The sequence below is a fragment of the Typopeltis vanoorti genome, chromosome 19 (genome assembly GCF_054136105.1).
Source record: "Typopeltis vanoorti isolate ZY-2024b chromosome 19, IOZ_Tvanoo_1.0, whole genome shotgun sequence".
In the NCBI taxonomy this organism is placed as follows: domain Eukaryota; kingdom Metazoa; phylum Arthropoda; class Arachnida; order Uropygi; family Thelyphonidae; genus Typopeltis; species Typopeltis vanoorti.
The window spans coordinates 2,167,099-2,189,326 of NC_143567.1; the positions used below are offsets into that span (position 1 = coordinate 2,167,099).

At 35.7% G+C, this 22,228-nt stretch overlaps 1 protein-coding gene across 2 annotated transcripts in view; it reads right to left on the reverse strand.

Annotated features, from left to right (window-relative positions):
• LOC150095819 (uncharacterized) overlaps positions 1-22,228 on the reverse strand; it is a 178,747-nt gene that overhangs the window by 41,429 nt on the left and 115,090 nt on the right. For both annotated transcript variants that reach the window (XM_090409107.1, XM_090409106.1), the window contains exons 21-24: positions 21,483-21,614; positions 13,220-13,340; positions 10,700-10,854; positions 8,664-8,777 (exon numbers count right to left, since the gene is read on the reverse strand). In XM_090409107.1, the coding sequence (XP_090265233.1) occupies positions 8,664-8,777; positions 10,700-10,854; positions 13,220-13,340; positions 21,483-21,614 (522 nt within the window). The remainder of the gene's footprint in view (positions 1-8,663; positions 8,778-10,699; positions 10,855-13,219; positions 13,341-21,482; positions 21,615-22,228) is intronic.

Below are 22,228 nucleotides of genomic sequence, written 5' to 3' on the forward strand. Positions count from 1 at the left end.
AAGACATAAAATATTAACAAAAGAAAGAAAAATATCAAAAATATCTACAAATGAAAACAACAGACAAAAGAATATAAAGAAATGAGAAATAAAGTTCATCAAAGGAAAATAGAAAGCAAAAATCAATTTTGGGAATCATGCACAAAAGAACTTGAACATGATTTCCATGGTAAACAGAAACAAATGTGGAGATTTCTTAATACACAAAAGAAGGAAGAAGTAGAATACATCTCAGTATTAAAAGTAGAAATAGAGGAATTAGAAAATTATTTTAGAAACCTTTAGAACCAAACAGCTGAAACCAAAGTAGAACTAGGTAAACAAACAGACCAAGAAGAAGAAATAAATACAACAGAAACGCAAATTGAAATAAGAGAAATTGAAAATGCAATTGAAAAATAGGAAATCACCAGGTCTAGATAACATCGATAATGAATTATTAAAAATAGTAAAGAAATTATAGTTCAGAGGTTAAATAATTGTACAATGAAATAATAAATACAAAAAACATACCGGTAGAATGGAAGAAAAAGTATAACAATACCAATATTTAAAAAAGGAGATTAAAAGCCCAGAAAATTATAGAGGGATAAATTTATTAAATACCTCATTAAAAGTACGAACAAGAATCCTAAATAATAAAATAACAAAGGAAAGTAATCTGTTAGATGAACAACAAGGTTTCAGAGAAGATGTACAGGTGCAATACTCGTAATCAGACAATTGATAGAGAAAACAACAGAATACGATAAGAAACTATTTATATGCTTTATAGACCTGGGAAAAGCATTTCACAGCAGCAGATAACATAATACAAATAATTAAAGAAATATATGATAATAATAGCTGTGTAATAAAAACACAAGGAAAAATAAGAGACACAAATTAGTAATGGCATCAGAAAAGGAGACTCTTTAAGTCCAACAATATTCAATATAATAACGGATGAAATAATACAAAAAGTTAATAAAATACAGGAGCGAAAATAAACAATAGAATAATAAGAACTATATGTTGTGCAGATGGTGTAACATTAATTGCAGAAAATGAAACTCACGTACAAATATTACTACATACATTTAATAAAGCAGCAAAATTGTATAATATGAAGATATCAGAAACTAAAACAAAATGTATGACAATATCACAAGAACCACAAAGATGCAAATCAGAATTCGAAGGTACTATTATTGAACAAAAAACGAATTACAACTATTTCGGTATACAGCTGAACTGGGAAGGAAGGCCACGTCTAGAAGTCAGAGAACAAGTCGCAAAAGCTTCAAGAATATCTGAATGCTTGAACGAAACAATATGGAAAAATAAACGTCTTAGAGTAGAGAAGAAAACCAGAATTTATAAAGCAGTAATCAGGCCTATTATGACATAAATGCAGGAAACAAGACCAGACACTGGGAAAACAAGACAAATATGAAACACAGGTGAAATTGAATAAAAATAGTAAATAAAACGAGATTAGATAAAATAAAAAATACAGATATAAGAAAACTGTGTGAAATACAAGCAATAAACAATTGGGTAGCAACACGAAGAATAAAATGGTTGAACACGTGGAAAGAAGTGAAGATAAAATAATAAAACAAGTCTATAGTCGGAAACCAAAGAATAAGAGAAGAACAGGAAGACCTAGAAAAAGATTAAAAGATACTATTAAAGAAGATGAGGTCTTGGTCGCAACAGATACTACATCGAATGCGTGAAGAAGAAGAGTAGTTTACAGCTCTCCTCTGATTCGTTTTTTTTTTTTTTAATAATCAATGCTGATCGCTTCCTATTTTAAATCCTCTGTGTACTCGTGTGGCCCGACCTGGCATAAAGATATTGCTATCCCCAATGATATCGTTAGTGAGACTAGTTTTTTTCTTCTCTTCTCTCCACGTATTTTTGTGAACATCTCTATGTTGGAACATTGTGTTAGTAACAACTAGTCCGTGTCTTAATAGAAATGCATCTTGTGCTTACCATTATTATTAGCTTCACTGTTGCCTCCGATTTTTCCAAAACATTTCTATATATCTGGTATTCGTTTCCAATTTCTCTGATTAGATCTCCAACAAAAATCAGCTTTTTCTGTTTCTTTTTCTTTATGTCAACAGCCATCTCTGATTACTCAAAATGTTTCCTTAGAAGAACCTTCTGTGAGGGCAGATGCGCAAATGAATTCAATTCTCCATTTTTGGTTGTTTCCCCAAGTTGCCCTGCCTGTCATTCAAGGCAATATCAATCAGACATGTTTGGTTTTGAAGACTTTAGCTACTCCTTGCTATCCTTATCATCGTTATTACGGAAATGTAGCATCTCATATTTGTTATTTAGAAGAATCGCGCCTGTTTTTGTCTTCTTTATTTCGGTTAGCAATTATGTAGACTTAGTACTCCTATAGTTCTCGTGCTAGTTCGACGTCATTTCCGATGATACTTTTTTTTTTTCGTGTGACTAACTTGAACTCTGCTGACATCGAGTTTTAAGTATGTTCCAGCCGCTGATGTTCGCCTTAGTTCTGTAACGAAAACGGCGCTGGCCTGGTGATGTCCCAGCTAGCACGGTATTTCATCTTGCTGTACCAGCATAGTATTTTGATTTAAGCTCAATGCAGAATACAATTTGATTGACTAAATCCCAAACTGCCAGTTCATCCTCATTCGTTCAGTGTCCAAGGCGATATCTACTAACGGGCGCACCACAATAAGGTGATGACTCAACATTACAGCAAAAGTGCAGGTCGGTTCTGTGTATTCTTTTAAAGAATGCAGAATATAGAAAAGCCCTTTAAAGACTATATGGAGTTTATCTTTTATTCTAAAACTTAATTAAGTATTATTTATTATTCAATGATAAATAAAAAAGTAACTATAATTAAGAAAAAAATCTATTTTGTAAAATGGATACAAACCAGCAAAATTCAAGTCTGTATATTTTACTTAAATGCGGCAAATGATAAAATATGCGTAAAACGCATTGAAATCCATGTGAATTTTTAAAAATGTTACAAGCATTTTCTTTCCTCTTATAAAAACATCTCTCTCTCTCTCGTTCTCTCCCTCTCTTTGAATAGCATCACTAATCCGTCATAACAAGCATTCTATTTTCTTTGATGTCGTTGCTTCATCGCTGCGATGTCCAGGTGGAACTCCCCCCCCCCCCCGCTCTCATTCGTCGCTCGCTGTACCAAGATTATCAAGGAAGAAAACTCAGGAGAGAATGAAAGGAAGCGCGAATCGTCAGACACATGTCGACCTTCCAACGTTTGTGTAATATCTTGATCAACTCGTTCTGCATAATTTCAACCTATTTTGTGACCTCTGAACTCTTTGAAATGATTTTTCAGGTTTTAAGTTCTGTTTTAGTGCGTCTCTTTAGGAACTCATATTTTAATAATTCGTCAATTTGGTGTCCAACAAATTTATTCTAAGTTTTTCTTCTGAAATGTTTAAATATATTTCAGCTAATTAAATAGAAGAAAGAAGGACCATGTTGATAAAAAAAAAGTTTAAATCCAGTTTTACACGAGATCCACTTTAATTATGAAATGAGGAAGAAAAAATATTTCCTTAGAATCGACTCAAGCCTGTTTTACGTTCTCTCTTTCGGGTGTAAAATATTTTCGAGAAGACCAGATTTCCTAGCGATAATCTTCTGTTATTGTTTTGCTGTTATCAAGCAATGTTTCGTAATTTTTTTTTAAGATACCAGATGAATTTCATCATCTAGTGAAAGACACCCACCCTACTTGTTGTTGGTCTGACGTTGGTTATTTAGCCGTAAGCTCACGGTTTCTGGTTCTAAACACTAATTAATGCTAAGGCAAAGTTTTGCGTTATCTTCTAAAATATTAATCCGCTTATAACATGTTGGAATTCGCATAAAAACCCATTTTTGCACGCACAGCATTAAAGCAATGATATTTAAATCATCCCATTTATTGTCAAGCTTCCACTCTTGTGTCTTATTACTTCCATTTATTATGTCACTCCCACTCATGAAAGGTTTATTTGTGAACCTATAGTACATTCGTACTATAGGTTCTTAACCCATACCCGGGTTAAGGATTTTTTGTTTTATATATATATGAAAGAATGATCATTAACTCGATTAACAAAAATATTTTTATAAAGAAGTGAATGAGTAGAACCGTGATTTAAGTAAAAAGGTTTTAATATAAAAACACGACTAGTTTCGGCTTGTAACAACCTTCATCAGGTGATATTATAAAAGAAAGAAAAAAGAAAAAAACACTAAAACAGTGAAGCTTAAATAAACTATGAACATCATAGAGAGTCTCTATACATAATTGATACTAAATCGTTTTGTATTTAGAGCTGTTCTTTCGTTTGTTGTATTGTTGGGAAAGTGCGTGCTAGTAGCATCTCATGAACGCCAGTACATGATTACAGCTGAATGACAATCTGGGAGGTAAAATACAAAAATAGAAAAAGCTACTTATTTTCTTCCTCCACAAGATGCAAAACTTCTACGTATTGAATCAATCTTTATTATCAATAACTCAAAACCACCTGCCGATAACATTACTTCAACAGAACGCAAAGCTATTAAAAGTTTAAAAAACAACAGAGATATAATTATCCTTCCTGCAGATAAAGGCAATGCAACAGTCATCCTCAACTCTGAAGATTATCAGAATAAAATGCTTGAATTACTACATAATGATACCTACTCAATACTCGAAAGAGATCCAACTCGTGAGCTTCAAAATCATACAAACAACTTGTTAAAAACAACAACTGAATTATCCCGAAACGTTCGCTTATCTCTACGCTCTCTTCATCAGTTAATTCCTCGCATATATGGTGTTCCTAAAATCCATAAAGAGAACACCCCCATTACGCCCCATTGTAGAAGGTATCAATTCTCCGACGTACAACCTTTCAAAAAACTTGCCAAATACCTAAAACGTTTTTCAGGCAAGTCACCATCCTTTATCAAGAACACTACAGAATTTGTTACATACATCAAGGATATTACAGTTAATGAAGATGACATAATGCCTAGCTTGGACATAACTTCTTTGCTCACTAATGTCCCAACAGATGAAGTCCTAACATTACTCAAGGACAAGTTATCCAAAAAAATGTTAGCCTTGCTTACACATTGCATCACGTCCGGTTACTTCAAATTTCAAGATAATATTTACAAACCAAATCATGGACTGGCTATGGGTAATCCTTTATCCCCTGTACTCGCAAATATTTACTTAGAGGATTTTGAAACCAAGGCTATCTCTTCCTTTATTTTAACACCTAAAGTTTGGAAACGCTATGTAGATGATGTCTTCATTATTTGGAGCCATGAAGATGATTCCCTAATGGTTTTCCTCGACAATCTCAATAGCCGACATCAAAGTATTAAATTTACTGCCGAGCTTGAAACGGATAATTCCTTGCCTTTTCTTGATGTCAAACTGAATCGCTCTTCTGGTAAACTCAAAATATCTATATATAGAAAGCCCACACATACCAACATATATCTATATAGTCGGTCCCATCACTTCCCTTCTCATAAGCTTGGAATAATTTCCACCTTGGGACATAGAGCCCGTTCTCTTCTGGATGAACTTCTTACAGAAATAAACCATCTGAAAACTTCTTTCGAAGTTAATGGATATTCCAAGAGAATCATTGAAAATTCCTTCTTAATCCTCCTAGACATCACTCAGAAGAAACAAATAGATTCAAAGGCAATATATCTATTCCTTACATAAGTACAGTTTCACATAAATTAGCAAAAGTTCTAAGAAAATACAATATCAGAACCTTGTTCACTCCACTTCCAAAGATCCGTTTCTTAATAAGCCACCCAAAACCTTGTCATCATCAACTCAAATACCCTGGTGTATATTCCTTATTTTGAGCAGACAGACAAATCTGTCGAATTGCGTATGGAAGAACACATGAGGGACATTACTTATAAGAGACAGCGAGCGAGTGCATTATCAAGTCATATCCTTTTCTCGGCTAATCTTAATGATGATAACCAAAGTCACAAAGTCTGCTGGGAAAAATCTACTAACATCTTCCGTTGCAATGATGAACTAGAGAGAAAAATTGGAATCTAGAGAAATCATCTTCAATCCTGTTCATCTAAATAATAACTTGAGCTACAATCTCCCAGATTCTGAACCCAGATTCAGCTGTAATCATGTACTGGCGTTCATGAGATGCTACTAGCACGCACTTCCCCAACAATGCAACAAACGAAAGAACAGCTTTAAATACAACCACAACGATTTAGTTTCAATTATCTATAGAGACTCTCTATGATGTTCATAGTTTATTTAAGCTTCAGTGTTTTAGTGTTTTTTTTTCTTTTTTCTTTCTTTTTATAATGTCACCTGATTAAGGCTGTTACAAGCCGAAACTAGCTGTTACAAGCCGAAACTTCTTTATAAATAAATAAATAAATATATATATATTTTTTTGTATGTTTTATTTAGAAATATTTTATTTAGTAATATTTTATTACCCTGCTCTAGAGACCAAGCGTGGTACTTTTTCAAGCCACTTCAGGTCTCCAATAAGCAGGGCGGTGGTCTCACACCGGGAGATGAAATTCATCTCCCACCTGAAGACGTTCACAAACATCCATGCCCAAGGCGGGATTCGAACCGCAGATTGAAGAGCCGATGTGTTAACCACTTGGCCAACCAGGTCGGCAACTTATTGAATTTATTTTCAAACGTTTCCTTTAAACTTACTGAGTGTGGGAGAAGTCCGGAAGGCTTCTCGTTACTGCTTTTTAAGCTTGTTTTGAAAGTGTCCACAAGCTTCAAACTTTCTACTCGTGAATTTCATTCGTTTCTCACAAAAGGCCTCGTCATAGCAATAAAAATATCCTTTGGCTGCTCAAAATATGGATGTTTAAGATTTTCTATTTCTTTTATAGAGCAAATTAGTTCCATTACTGCAATATCCTAACATTGCACGAAAGTGTTCTGCTTAAATAAATTCAATTTTCTAACACAATCATTCAACGTTCCTCCTGCGCAGTCAGACGAAACTTATTGATGACCTCATAAACCCTGGCGATGAATTTCTAGCAACACCGGACAGAAAATGCACGATTCATCAGTCCTGCAGTATCAGTGGAGCGGATAACTTCACATTACAGTAGAGAGAGTGAAGCGCTGGTCGTATGGCTGATAAAGTTGGGACGATCAAATATTTGTTTCCACAGGAGTCTGTTAAGCGATCTTTTGCCTCCTTCAAGCAATTGATATCCGAAATGTTTATAGATTCCCCCGAAACCATTCATTCGAATAATCAGGAGCTCAAGTTGTACGTTGGTCTTCCCTGTTTTACACTCGAACTAATGCTAGGAATGTCCTTATCGATTGAGGTATGTTGTATTCTGCTTAAGCAAGCTTGTGAAAGTTTTATATCTTTTCTACAGTTCTTCTGACGGAGAGTGTTCCGCTGAAACATTGAAATCGACCATCATCATTCATTCATCATGTTTATCCGTAAACTGTAAATTCAATAGCACCTGCTGGTGAACATCAATTTTCTGTTCGGCTTCAAACTTACCAAACCAGCTTCGCTCCCTACTCTTTCATTCCATCTACTTCTGTTCTTCGGAACAGCCTAGTTCACTCTGTCTTCCTCACACATTCAGCAGCTCAAGAAACATATCAACAGATTCAGATTCCTTCTTCCCTCCTCCACTCTTGCCTACATCCTGCCGGATGTAGGCAAGAGTGGAGGAGGGAAGAAGGAATGTGCATGTAATGTATTGTGATCATTCGTGTGCGTGGATCTGATAAAATAAAAAAGTAGTCTCACACTCAACACTAGTCTGCGCTTATTTGACAACCTGATGACAATAAATTAAAGAAAACGAAAAGTATGCGGGTGAGAACTCTAACAGAATGATATTTGTGTTCGTTCGTTCGTGCAAGAAAGGTTCAGACATGTTTAAACAATGCTTCATTCATTCGCAAGTGACCGTCTTGAGACTCACCACAGCTACAAGCAATAATAAAAATAGAAATCCTGTACTGTCTTTTATCCCCGAAGCGATTAGGCGAGGCCATTTGGCCCTAACTAGTAGACAGCCATTCACAGTAGTAGACACCCTTAGCGAGTCACAGAATACCTGGCCCAAGAGAATTTGTGATTTTAATTGGCATCCGGGAGGAGAGTATGACAGACAACTGTCGCCATCCTGTACTCTCTAACACTATACATAATTGTCTGAAGCTGAGAGAGTTCTTCGATTGATTTTCTTGAGTTTACGGGCTGAAAAACTCCGAGTTTCCTGGAGGGAAAAGAACCCGGGCCCGCCTGTGCGGTGTGGATGCAAAATCGGCATTTTTACAGGGCTATACTTTTTATTGCTGTTTAATTCGTGATAAAATATCCCTTGGATTCACAACCAAAATTAACTACAATTACACAAGATAAAGGTTTTAATTTCTTAGCCAGTTTTTTAACTATAGAGTTTTTCTTAGCCAATTTCTTAACTATAGAGCAACTTTTAAGGTAAGTTGCCTTATAGTTTATATCTAGTTTCTGTTTTTCTAAAATAGCACAAATATTCTAAATTCATGGTTAAGAGAAAGATGAGACGTTTGCATTTTAACAATAGAGTTTCAGGGAATAGATTGGGAAAAGAGTTATTTCACTTACCGCATCCCACGTTGGCTCCATTGCTTCCAATCCTTTGTATTCTATGAAAGTGGAGAAGCCCTCATTGAGCCAGGCGTCGTCCCACCATTTCATTGTAACGAGGTTGCCACCCCACTAAAAATAAAGAAACATCTATGATGAGACCCACACGCATGTTCTTGTTTTTCGCAACGCATATAATGTTGCTGCTGCTTCAGAAAAATTTTCAGAACACAAAAAATGAAATTTTCCACCGATGTTTCGGGGATGTTGACAAGTTATGAAACTGCGGATTCGAGTGTTTTATTTGTCTACCTTCGGATGCAATTTACTTTCTTTTAGTATTGTTCGAGTCGCTTTTGACCAACAGCCTCAAGGGAAACTGAAGCAAACTGTGGGGTTCTTTGACAATAGCGAAGAGAAGAAAGGAGAGTAACTGCAGCGAAGTGTGTTTCGAAATTGGTGTTACCCCAGAGCGGTTAGCTTCCTGTTATATTCTTTGTGTTATTCCTCCCGTCTATGTACTACTTATATCGTATAGTACAAATCCCCTAGTGTAACTTCTCCAACTGATTTGATCACAACAAACAGAATATTTTAGCTTTAAATTTGAGGTAGGAATGGACAGACTAGGCATTGAGGCTCACTTCCGAATATCAAGGGTCTTTTTCGATTGTGTTTTAGATTAATGAGTGGAAACGGGGTAAATTGTAGTTGGGAACAAGAATAAAAAATTTGAAGTAGGAAGACGAGGGTGTACACGAAATAAAACACACCACAAGCGATTAAAAACCAAGTTGGGATAGTTTTAAAATTATTAATTGTTAATTTCTGTGTCGCCTCATAGGGCTTGGGACTTCTCCTGTGTGGGGTGATATAAAACAAGTTAAATATCTATGCATATTATTTTACAATGTCTAAGCAATAAAGCAAATTCGATTTTGAAATGAATTTTGGATCTGAACATGAAGGATGTTCTTCTGAGCTTCTGCTTGTTTTTCTTGTGTGTTTTCGTTTTTGAACGAAAAGCGTCATAACTTAAAGAAAGGCCTGTTACGAGCATAATTTTGTTCATTTTTTAATTAAATTGAAAATAACATGCGGTTGACATGGTGGATAATGCTAATAATCATTATAGACACGTTGAATAGTACCATTTACTTCGATTCTATTAAAGAGATCTCGAGATTTAATATAGGTATTATTTCTGGGAAATTCGCGCGTTACTCCTCTAAATAAACTATTATTTTGTTATGGCTATATAGCCTGCTTTCGTTTAGGAGTGGCCTCGAGATTTAATGAATTTGAGGGCAAATAAATGAGGGCACTAAGTCTTTCAATTCTGTGTGTGTGTGTGTGTGTGTGTGTGTGTGTGTGTGTGTGTGTGTGTGTGTGTGTGTGTGTAGAAGAGTGGAAAAGAAAAGACAAAGATAAAATAACAGATCAAGAGAAGAAACTACAGTTCTACGATTTTTATTGAAGTTGTGTATTTTGGGAGCGTCTTTTATGGTGTTCTCCCCCACCTCTCTCGGAATAAAAACATACAAAAGCGGTTCGTTTTGATTCTGAGGAAGGAATAGAAGCATTCTTCTGTGCTTGGTTTCTTAATAACACCGATCTCAAAACACACATCTTCTAAATAATTAATATGAAACGTAAATTGTTCGAATCGATTTCAGAAAAGAAGGGGGAGGGTCCCGAATATATAAATTATGTCCTAAAATAAATCAGAGTAGCAAAATATATCTGAGCAGCAAACAATACAATAGATGCGATATAAAATTAATAAAAACAACGAAAAGTAATAGATTATAAATATTTAAATTAAATAATTTAACTACCTTTAATTAAAATAAATAAATGAAAAATTAAATAAAAGCAACATTAAAATGGCAAATGTTTGTTTAAATAATAAAACATGAGATCGGAGCCAAAACTTGTAGAATTAAAATCATTCGCCATTCGAAGAGAAAGTAAAAAAGGAATACGAGAAAAAATACGAGATAAAAAAGGCTGAGCGTTTTACATTACAACCGGTAGATGGCGCGATATCTTACCATATGGGATAACTGATGAGCAATAATGGAGGCGGTTCTCAACCTATCCGATGAGCTGCATTCCGTGCTGTCGTACAGGAGATACGAATCTCTGTAAGTTGTTATTCCCCAGTTCTCCAAGGAAGCTGCAGGCAGGTCAGGGACGGCAACCATGTCTGAAGAAGAAGATGAGAAAAACATCGGTTACTTGACAATATTCATGTAACTAACTGCTCATGAATGTCCCAATTTGAATATTCCCTAAGGGATATAAGGGTATTGTTTCTTGCACCAACTGGAGAGCTTTCGTCTCCGTGCATTTGCCCCGTCCCCATTGTAAACTCGCAAAGATGTTTCTGTTGGCAAGTAAATAAAACGGCCTCGCTGGCCACGTTGATCCACTCTCCAACCAACAGGCGGCGGTTCGAATCGTGCCGTAGGATGTTCCTGATCGTCTCGTAGAGAGGAGATGAATTCCATCTCCTGGCCTACGATCATCGACCTACGAGTATACTCCAAGTAGCTTGAAAGAGTTCCGCGTGTGGCTGCTAGAGCAGGGTTTCTTGAACATGTAAGAAGATTAATAAAAACAACATAAAAAAGTCCTTATCCCACTCGCGGCGTACTGTAGGTTTATAATCTTGTGTGTGTGTAGGGGGGGGGGCTACATTTAATCAACCCAAATTTGTGAAGCGATTAACTTGTGTGCACGCGCTAGTTCAGCTGAGCTCTCTGACGTTTACTTGCGTGCGAACCTCACACTGCTAGATCGGGTAGCGGACTGATTAGCATGTTTCTCATGCTTTACTATGGGGAATCCGGGAATGTAGGTTTTGTATGTATTATAGGAATATATTATCCTATCGGTGGTTCCATTGCCAGTGAGTTGATCGAGTGTGGCGACTAAACGAATCTTTAGATTTTTTTTTTTTTTTTTGGAACGGCTTATTATCATGATGAGCTGAAGGATCATCACTAAATGTGATAAATGATCCAAACAAAGTCTTCTTGGATGCAGTGTTAGTGTTAAATTCGCTCATTTCTCCCCTCCCCCCAAATAGGGAGTCTGAGGAGATATTGGGAACTCTGAAATTAATTAAATTGCTTAATTAGTTTCTTAATTCAACTATTTAGCACAGTTCAATGTTATTAAACAAACAGTTAAAGCAAAAGGCATCCACGGTTGCAAAGAAACTTCAGGAAATGAAATTCCTCCAGAATAAAAAAGTTTTTTTTTCCCCCGAGGCAGCAAAACCTCCTTCATTTCATGATTTTAAGAAAAAAGCAAATTCCAATCATTTCTATCGGAAATTCCGATTTATATCATTTATGGGGTATAAATGATATAAATCGTTTATTGGTTATTTAAAATTACCGAAAGATAATTAGAAAAATAAATTTGCTTTCAAGAGGTTATGCAGTTCGCGCGTGGACGCTTTTTCCGATCCAGCAAAAGGTCGCGTGAAAGGAACACAAAGAAATGGCTGCGTATCACGTGACAACAGAAAGGTGGTCCAAAGAAACGCAAACATTAATTCAGACCTTTCTCCCCTTTTGTTTCCTCCCATCATATCTTCTTGGACCGAATTACGTCCCCTGAAACTTTTCCTGGCTTGCAATCAAGAAAGCAACACGTTTTTTCATTTTTTTTTTTGTTTTCTTTCGCGCTTCTGTAAGTTACAGCCCGCTATCTCCGAGTTCTTTAGTGAGGCGAGCGAATTCGCGTTTTAATAAAATGAGGCTTCCTCCATAGCGGATAAAAAACTGTTTATATCCAAAAATAAGACGAAATGCGATTCTCGCTTAATTGGAAACGTACAGAAGGAAGCATCTCGCCTCCCGGCAGCCCTAAAGAAAACACTCTTATGTAAAGTAGTAGGTTTTCTGTTCTGTCTCAGATGAAAAGAAATCGTCGCATCAAAAGGCGCCAGAAAAAATCTCGCTCAGTGGATTCAGAAAGAAATTTCCGAGTATTGTGACCACGTGATTCTATTACTTTTCATTGTTTGGTCCCAGCTCTTCAGGGAGAAGGGAGGAATAGCAAATTCATTCGTTAGTCGGGGGTGGGGGGGGACGGAAACTACAAATCGTTCCATTTAGTGATCAACAGATGCTACTATTTAGAAGCTTGTGAAAAGCCTCTATTTGGTTACGCGATCTTCTTTTCCATTTCACCTATTCAAAGGATTCCTGTCCAACTGTTGATTTTCCCAACAGCTGAATAAATATTTCACAGTTGAAAAGTGGGAGAATTTTCGAAATCTGTTTTGAATTCAGTTGGAAGCAGATCACAATTCCACAGCTGAGCTACAGCAAGCCAAACACAGTTTCGGTTGAAAACATATTTTAAATTTGTTAAGTCTACTACTACTTGGCTTAACTTGACTAGTGCATCTCCCTCTCCGCCTTCCCTCCCCCCCCCCCACTGCACTATATCTTAGTAATACAAGAAACAATAAATCACATCTCAGTTAGGAAAAAAAAACTCTGATTGGCTACCGTCTGTATAACTAACGCATAAAAGAAATGACAGCCACTTACCCTGTTTCGGTAGAGGATACCTGATGTCAAAATACTTCTCGTAGAATGTCAGAACCTTCATCCCCACATCCAGTGCATACTGAGTGTAGTTCATGCTGTCAGAAGGTCCGTACACTCGAAACTGAGGGAGGAGAAAAGTTATTTTAGTCAGCAAGCATCTTTATCACGCAGATAAAGCTAAAATCACGCACACAACAGAAAATAAGCGTGTAATAGCCACGCAACGTGTTATTTTATGTTTTACTTTTTTTGGAAAGTAGAATAAACTTCATATAAGATAAAACTAAAACTTTTTTTTGTATTAATGTATTTTTATTTGTGAGCAGCTTTAGGAGTTTGCTCAAGGGAAGTGAATTGGTGAGTGCGGAATTTCATCTTCTTACATCGCTTATGACAAGTAATTGTGATCGAGTGGAAAGAAAGAAACTGCGGCCAATGCTTATTATTAGCACTTCGAAACCGAGACCGCCGCTCAGATAAAATGGAAAAACGAAATTTTCTCTAAAAAATCAATCGCGTTGAGCAGTTCTGTCACATGATGCGAATAACCCATCTGATGTCAATTCTGACGATTCAAACTTCGCACAAAAGATAAAGCGGGTGTGGTTAATAGCGCAGTTATTAATAATAATGGTTAAACGACAGTTTCTCGGAAATGAGTCCTTCACACGAGCGGCGCAAAGATCAATGGCAGAGAGCGCCGTGCGTGGGCAAGTGAAGGAAGAAAGGAGTTAGTCGCATGAAGAACGCATCATCTGCCAAGGCGACGATGTCATTTGCAACAAGACTGTCAGTTGAAGTTAGCACGAAATGACCCTTAGTCAGGACCGACTAATTACATTCGTGAATCATTTATGAGTGTTCTTTCCATTCCGTTTTATACTTTCCTGGTTCACCCACGTTTGTTTTAAATGCCTAGAGTCGACACGTGGAAAGTATGAACCCCGGAGTCATTACACTGCTGTAAATTGATTGTGAAATGCTTGTCAATTGACACAAGATAAACACGCCACCTATGAGGTCCTTATACCCTACTTGACATTGCGAGATCTATTGTACTGCTTTTATCTTATTCTACGCATTATTACACGTTTTTATTTAATCGTCAGTTGGTGTGTGTTCTCCGGCCGGTTTGCCCGTTTTGCGGAAAGAAAACCCAATTATAAGTATTATGTGCCGGCCTGGTTGCCCAACTGATTAGCGTATCCGCTGTCTAAATTACCGGATTCAGTTGTCATGATAATCAATGACGTCACGTACAAGAATGCGATCGCATTGTTTTTATGGTTTGTTTTCGATCTCTTCTTTATTTGGAAGCGTTCTAGTTTTTAAAGGAACACAACTTTGAATGTGGGTTTGACTGCATTGCATTGCACTTATTGCAGTATTAAATTAATTTCCTATTAATGGAGGAATTTAATTTTACCCTTAATATTTGACTACGGGAGAAACACGTATTCGCACACTTCATTGGGAACAGCGTTTTTTTTTTTTTTTCCCCTTGAGCGTTGTTAAAGCAGTTACATCGACAAACTCGGTGCCCTGTGTAATACTGTTGATTCAGGCACGATCCTGAAGTTGCATTATCTTTCAAAATAGTGCTATCAGACATTCCGCTAAACCGATTAAACAAAGAATTCTGCTACGGAATCCCGCTGTGAACTATGCAATAAGAGAAGCACCGTTCAACCTTGACCTTGAAAGTCTTAGTAGAAAAACCCTGCGCAAACAATGGCACAAAGTAGAGGAAAATGGGTGCAGTTCGTAGCACAAGGAGACGCAGAATACTTTTCCTTAAATATTATGCGAACGTTCTTTGTCTGCTTTTGGATGCGCAAGTCCCGAAAAGGGAGAGGCGAAAGGCAGCGTCAACCGGAACAGCACACTGATCATTTCAAGCAACTCCACTACTCGTAAAGTGTGGAAATCGTTTTTGAATATTTAAATATTTTTGACGTTCGGTTATTTTTTTTTCGCATCATTTTGAAAGTATGAACAGCAAAAATTTGGAAACAAACTTAATAAGGAAATGACCGGGTCCGGCTAGGGCAACTCGTAAATGCTGGCGGGTGTATTCCCGTAAACTCTCCGGTCAAATTTCATACGAAACTTTCATAGTTTCTGTATTCGGTTTTGAAATAATGCTGCATTTAATACCTACTTGATTTTTATAATTTTTACATCGCCGAAGTGAAGCCTTTTGACTCTTTATTTTAGAAAATAACCAATTCTTACAAGAAAAAAAAGAAGAGATTGATCTTTCGTTCTCCTGAGAAAATATGCACGCACACATACAACAAAACAATTGAAATTGGATGAATCACACGGATCACGACACATAACTCCCTTGTCAGTTCAGGAGTCAGAGTTACACAGTTTAACTTCGTGTAATAATATTAAATATATTTTAATGCTCGATGATTTTTCAGTTATTATAAACCTTCAATAGCTGATGAAATAATTTTATTAAACCTTCTATCCGCTTCTTTCCTTCCTGTTTTATGCGTCGACATTGAAGGCTTCTGAAACCAGATCTGAAGGAATAAGTCGGTTGCTTATTCCCATACGTTCTCGTGTGCATAAACGGCGTGTACTTTTCGCTCGGGTTTCATGTTCTTCAGGAAGAAAAGCGAAGCTTCCGAGAGAATAAATCCTTCCAACTCCACATGAGACCGACTTTCAATTGAAAAATCCCGATAAAGGTTCTTCGCGTCGTCGATGGGATTTGAACCCATACCTAAGTAATTATAAGATAAAAATAAGTAAATCTCGCGCTCGATACAGTAATCCTGTTTCGCATTTTCTTCAACTGGTCTTCGTCGACATTCCTCTGTCCATTTCATTCCTCCGTGAACGTTCACCAAAGACTTCCTGGTCTGAAAGTTGTCGCAATAATGAAAAGAGAAATCACGAGTTAAAATAAACACGGAGAACTAGACTAGAGCGTCGTCACACGACTGTGCACTAACAGAGGTTACTCCCTATCAGGAAAGAAGTAACGTCAGTTTCTAGCTGGAATATTAACGACTGGTGTTAAGCGTCAGTAGTAGTGTAGTCACTTCTGACCAGTTCAAGATCAAGATAAAATAAGGAATCGTGACGTGATTGGTTATTCATTTGGTGACGTCATTGTGTATGTGACGTCATGGGTTTGGAATGTTAGGAATTTCTCTGGAGTATATGTGCCAATGGCTTCAGTTTTTGTGTTTTGGTTCGCGTATGGAATTATGGGTGATGGTAGAGATAAGGATTTGTGTCGTGATTAGAGGGACACTTCTGACCAGATCAAGATAAGATAAGGAATCGTGGCGTGGGTGTGTGTTGTTTTCAGATGTAAATAAGTGACGTCATTTGTTGTTGTCAATAAGTGACATAATTTGTTAGTTGTCAATAAGTGACATAATTTGTTAGTTGTAAATAAGTGACATTATTGTTTTGAATGGAAAAGGGAGATATATTAGAGATAAGAAATCGTGTCGTGATTCGTGGGACACTTCTGACCAGATCAAGATCAAGATAAGATAAGGAATCGTGACGTGGATGTGTTGTTATCAGATGAATATAAGTGATCATTTGTTAGTTGTAAATAAGTGACGTTATTGTTTTGAATGGAAAAGGGAGATATATTAGTGGATAAGTATTCGTTTCGTGATTGGTGGGACACTATGAACAAAATAGGGGTATGGTGAATGGGGGGAAGCGACGTCAATGTCTTGGATGTGTATTGTTATGAGTTGTAGATAAGTAAATGGTTTGTGTATGGCTTTATGGGTGATGGATAGTGATAAGATAAATTTTGGAATGTTTTGAATTTCGCTCGGCCCCCCCCCCCTTCTGTAAGGGACATCACGTGGTGTGCTGGGTTCGCATTGGATTTTGTGGGTGAATTTTAGAGATAAGCAATCGTGAGGTTATGTGTTTGGAAATTTCTGGGGAACATATGTCTCTCTGTGATATCACATAGTGTTATGGTTTGCCCATGGAATTGTGGGCGATGTTTTTGAGATAAGATATCGTGAAATTTTCCTAGAGTGACACACATCCGTCATTATCATCAAGTTTCGTCTTTGGATGTCTATAGATTGCAGTACTAATTTTCCAATACATTTTGGGGTATTTCTTTCCTGTTAATGGGTGGGAATTCTTAGAGTAGAGTCGTGATGGCGGCATTGATTAGGCTTTTCTGAATAATTTAATTATATGCTGGTGTCCCTCAAACACAGACACACAGACACATTAGACATGAAAAGTCGCTAATGTATCCATGTTGATACTCTAATATATACCCTATGATTATTCCTATGAAAAATAAAAAAAACTATTCAGTATTAGAATTACACTTACCAAAACATACGAGCAATGATTACTGAAATTACAATTATCAATTGTTTATGTTTAAGTTAAAAAATTAACTTACATTTCTTTCCAGAATGGGAACATCTTGGTACTATCTAGGTTCTCTGAATATTCCAAATCGTTGATTTTTAACATATATTAAAAATCACAATTTAACATATATTAAAATCACAGCACAGAACACAAACAAGTCTGAAAATGCAGTTGACTTTTTCATTATAGGTTACTGGTGCTAACATACATTCACAGCACAAAAAAGACTATGGCACTGTAGCTTAATATGTTTGTATTAATCACATCCTGTAATATATGAGTTACGGTATTGTTCAAAAGGTATCATTTTCCAATGTTTGGTTGTATCTCAAACACTTATACATGACTAAGAGATTAGCATTCACATGATTGTGATGACACATATCCTAAACTTATTCATTCCTGATTAAGGATTTTATACACTTATTGTTTTCAAGTAGATGGATTGTTTGTTTGGTTACGTTTTGTGTAGCTAGGAAACTGGAATTTATTTCAAATGAATATTAGCTCTGTAATATATATACTTTGTTAATTTCTGTTACCTTTTATTTGACTGTAATATTATTAACAAATTGTATTTACTGAATCTAACATACAGAAATTAAATAAAGTGAAAAAGACAGTATTTTATTTTTTTATTTTTATTCTTCTGATTTAACATTTGCACTGATAGTGTATGATTTGCCACTGGTGCTTGCATGTAATTCACGTGATTATTCACCATGTGACATTTCAAAACAAGTTGAAATGGTTTTTACATAGTTCAAATATGTAAAACTCATTTCCGTTAGTCCCAGTTGACTGTTGTCCTCTCAGCCTGGCATTTATTTAACAGTACGGATATTTATATATATATTTTACCACAATTATTATATTAGATATTCTTTCGAATACAAATAAATAATTATTTATTCTTATTTCAAATTAAAATTATATCAGAAAGAAAGAAAGAAAAAAACGTTTACCCTCAAATAAATATTTATGATCACAGCAAAAAAGAAATTCATCAGCTTTTTCTAAGGTTTGAAATTCATGCAAATATTGTTTTCATCATTTGGTATCATTTAAATGAAGAACGGATCTGGCTATTAAGTTCATTAATGTTTTTTTTCTCTTCCAATGATGAGTGTTATTTGATTATATGCATGTTGATTGACTTGCTGTTATCTACACACTACGATACCTTTTCAATCAATATTTTTAAGAGTTTTAGTAACGTGTTGGTTTAAAATATCTAATGTCTCTCTCTGTAAAATAACGAAATTCTAACAGTCATACTTTCAGTACGACTGTTTTTCTACTCTGTCGGAGGTATCTACAGCTATAATAACAAAAGTGTGACTTTTCAGGTGAAATCTTCTGCACTAAAATTCTGGCTGTTAATTTAATACCTGATTATTCCTTTTGCTTCCAAGAGTTGACAGTTTCTTGAAATATTTGAGGGCTTGCATGAAAAAATAAGACTTTTAATTCACTGAGTGGATTTTCAAAAAAAAAAGTCTCTGGTTAGTTTGTGGCATGAAATTTCACAAAAAAAATGGTCTTACTTAAATTTGTATAACACATCAACAACACCCAATTTGTTCATTCTAATTTACACATTATACTTGAGTGAAAATTTTATTTACAATGTATTTACTGAATGTAACATAACAGAAAATAAATAAAGTGAAAAATACCATCTTATTTTTTGGACCTTAATCTGCTTATTGTTAATTTTGTGCTGTTGTTCAAAAGTTCTTCCCATGGTTGCAGAATTGCCATCATGTGGTTTTTGACAATGTGCCTCTCATCTGAAAGTTTCTTCGTTTGTGATCGTTGGGAATTTTTTACTGCAGTAAAATTAACGGTCACATTTTTATATTTTTGAAACCAATACATATACTTCTGAGAATTATTAAAAGCACACAAACATTCACTCTGTTTCCAAAAGCATTTAAAAGTACACCTTATGTTTTCACGTTTCGGGTATCCAATTTCAATTAAATCAAGGGCAGGTCTCTCTAACAACCTTGTTAATGTTTTTGATTTTTCTCTTCCTTTGGTGAGTAATATTTGATATTTCCATGCTAATTCTATCATCCAATTTCTTAGTTTGTCCAGAGATAGTGAACCAATTTCCCACTTCAGCTGATGGTTATATTTTATTAACCAAGAATTCTGTTTTTTTAACTCTTTCAGGTAATTCTTTCCAAGTACAAAGTGATTTTGTCAATGCATATCTTATAATAATTCCATCAGAAATACAAATTTCTTTAGGAAATAAATTTGAAGTCTTATTAAAAGGAAATTGACCATCAGTTATACCAACGAGAACTGAAAATTCGTATTTTTCACCCACTGTCGATTTTTCATATTCGTTTTCCTTCACTCTTCTTCTTAGATTACTTTATATGGCACCACAAATAAATAGTTATTTAATTATTATTATTATTATTATTTCACTGATTATTAGCTCTGATCTTATATTTTATGTTAACTTTCTGTTACAAAATTCTAAACAATTAGAATCTTTCACAAAGAATCTTTCACCAAGAACCTTTCAAAGAAATTTGTGGCTCACCCATTATTTTCACATTATCGAACACAAAACACCACAACACAATATAGCAGCTGAAGTGGATGAACGACTACCATAAGTCCAGAGTCACTCGACTTATGGTTTTTTCTTATAGTACTTTTTACCCTTACTATGCCCTACCCTGACTGTTCCTTCAAAAATGAACCTTTTGCGCACGACTCAACGACATGTTTTCACATGCTGTTGGATATATACTGTTGGTGTGTTTTTATCTTACTTTGGGGAAAGGTAAAATTTGTATTTCTGTTATATGGAGAGTACAAACATTTTTTCTATACCAAACTTTAAGAGTTTAAGTCACGTTTTTGGGTTAAATTATCTGCTGTCTCTCTGTAAAACCACCAAATTCTAACAGTTCGGATTTTCGATTATGTGAACGAAATGTTTTCAGATAACTCAAACAATGTCAATAGGTAGCATTAGACGATTTCTAAAATAATCAATTACATGGATATCAGTTTTCAACACTTTCCCCCATTCCTGGCATTAATTTCAGAGTAGTGATTTTTTTTACAATAAATAAACAGAATTGCATTAAGGTATAAAGTGGTGGATTTAAATATCGATTTCTGATCAGAATAACTGAGTAAAAAATTCACTGTGGAATAACACAACAACAAAAGCACACACACCTTTGTTCATTTAAGTTTACAAATGCAGATTTTATTTTGCTGAAATACTATTTACAAGTATATTCACTTCCCTCCATTCACCATACCCCTATTTTACTTATTTACAACTAACAAATGATCACTTATATTCATCTGATAACAACACATCCACGTCACGATTCCTTATCTTATCTTGATCTTAATCTGGTCAGAAGTGTCCCACGAATCACGACACGATTTCTTATCTCCAATATATCTCCCTTTTCCATTCAAAACAATAATGTCACTTATTTACAACTAACAAATTATGTCACTTATTGACAACAATAAATGACGTCACTTATTTACATCTGAAAACAACGCACACCCACGCCACGATTCCTTATCTTATCTTGATCTGGTCAGAAGTGTCCCTCTAATCACGACACGAATCCTTATCTCTACCATCACCCATAATTCCATACGCGAACCAAAACACAAAAACTGAAGCCATTGACACATATGCCCCCAGGGAAATTCCTAACATTCCAAACCCATGACGTCACATACACAATGACGTCATCAAATGAATAACCAATCACGTCACAATTCCTTATTTTATCTTGATCTGGATCTGGTCCGATGCGCCTATCCTACTACTAGCGTCGAGATATATTAATGCAAAAATGAAGGAATTACTTACTCTGGTCCCACCTTCTGTGTACGCTCCTTTGTACTCAAATTCGCAGAGAGTAACCCCCAACATGTACGTTGCCATCGGTGCAGAACGTCGAAATTTTGTTTCCAGTAATCCGTCTTCTCTTTGATCTGTTCCCTGTAACGTTGGAAAAGAAATGAAGAAAAAAAGAAGGCATAAATTTAAAATAATCGCTTTTCTAAATTCCTAGTTCAAGTCATTCAATGTGTATAAAAGTGCGTAATGTTAGACATTTTTTTTCTGCTCCTGAACTTTTGGTCCATCGCACACTCACGAGAGGCTTTAACTTTCGGTGTGAGATTACCATTAAAAATTCTCGTTTTTGGAAGAAAGTCGTTTTCATGTTGTCGGAGCTTCCGTTTAATTGTTTATTCGTTTAATTCCGTTATGAGACCAGTCGAACAGAATAAATAAGGACCTAACGGGTTCGACTTGTTCGTCGTATACGCATGCATTCCTCCTACAGCTTGACAGACTTTATTGAAATACGAAAATGTGTAGAACCCTCTCACTGAGTAATGAAATTCTTATTACATCTCGATGAGGCCCTCATACGCTACTTGACATTACGAGATCTATTGTACTGCTTTTATCTTATTCTACGCATTACACGTTTTTTATTTTCGTTAATTGGCGTGTGTTCTCCGGCCAGTTTGCCTGTTTTGCAGAAAGAAAACCCAATTATGAGTATTATGTGCGGCCTGGTTGCCCAACTGATTAGCGTATCCACT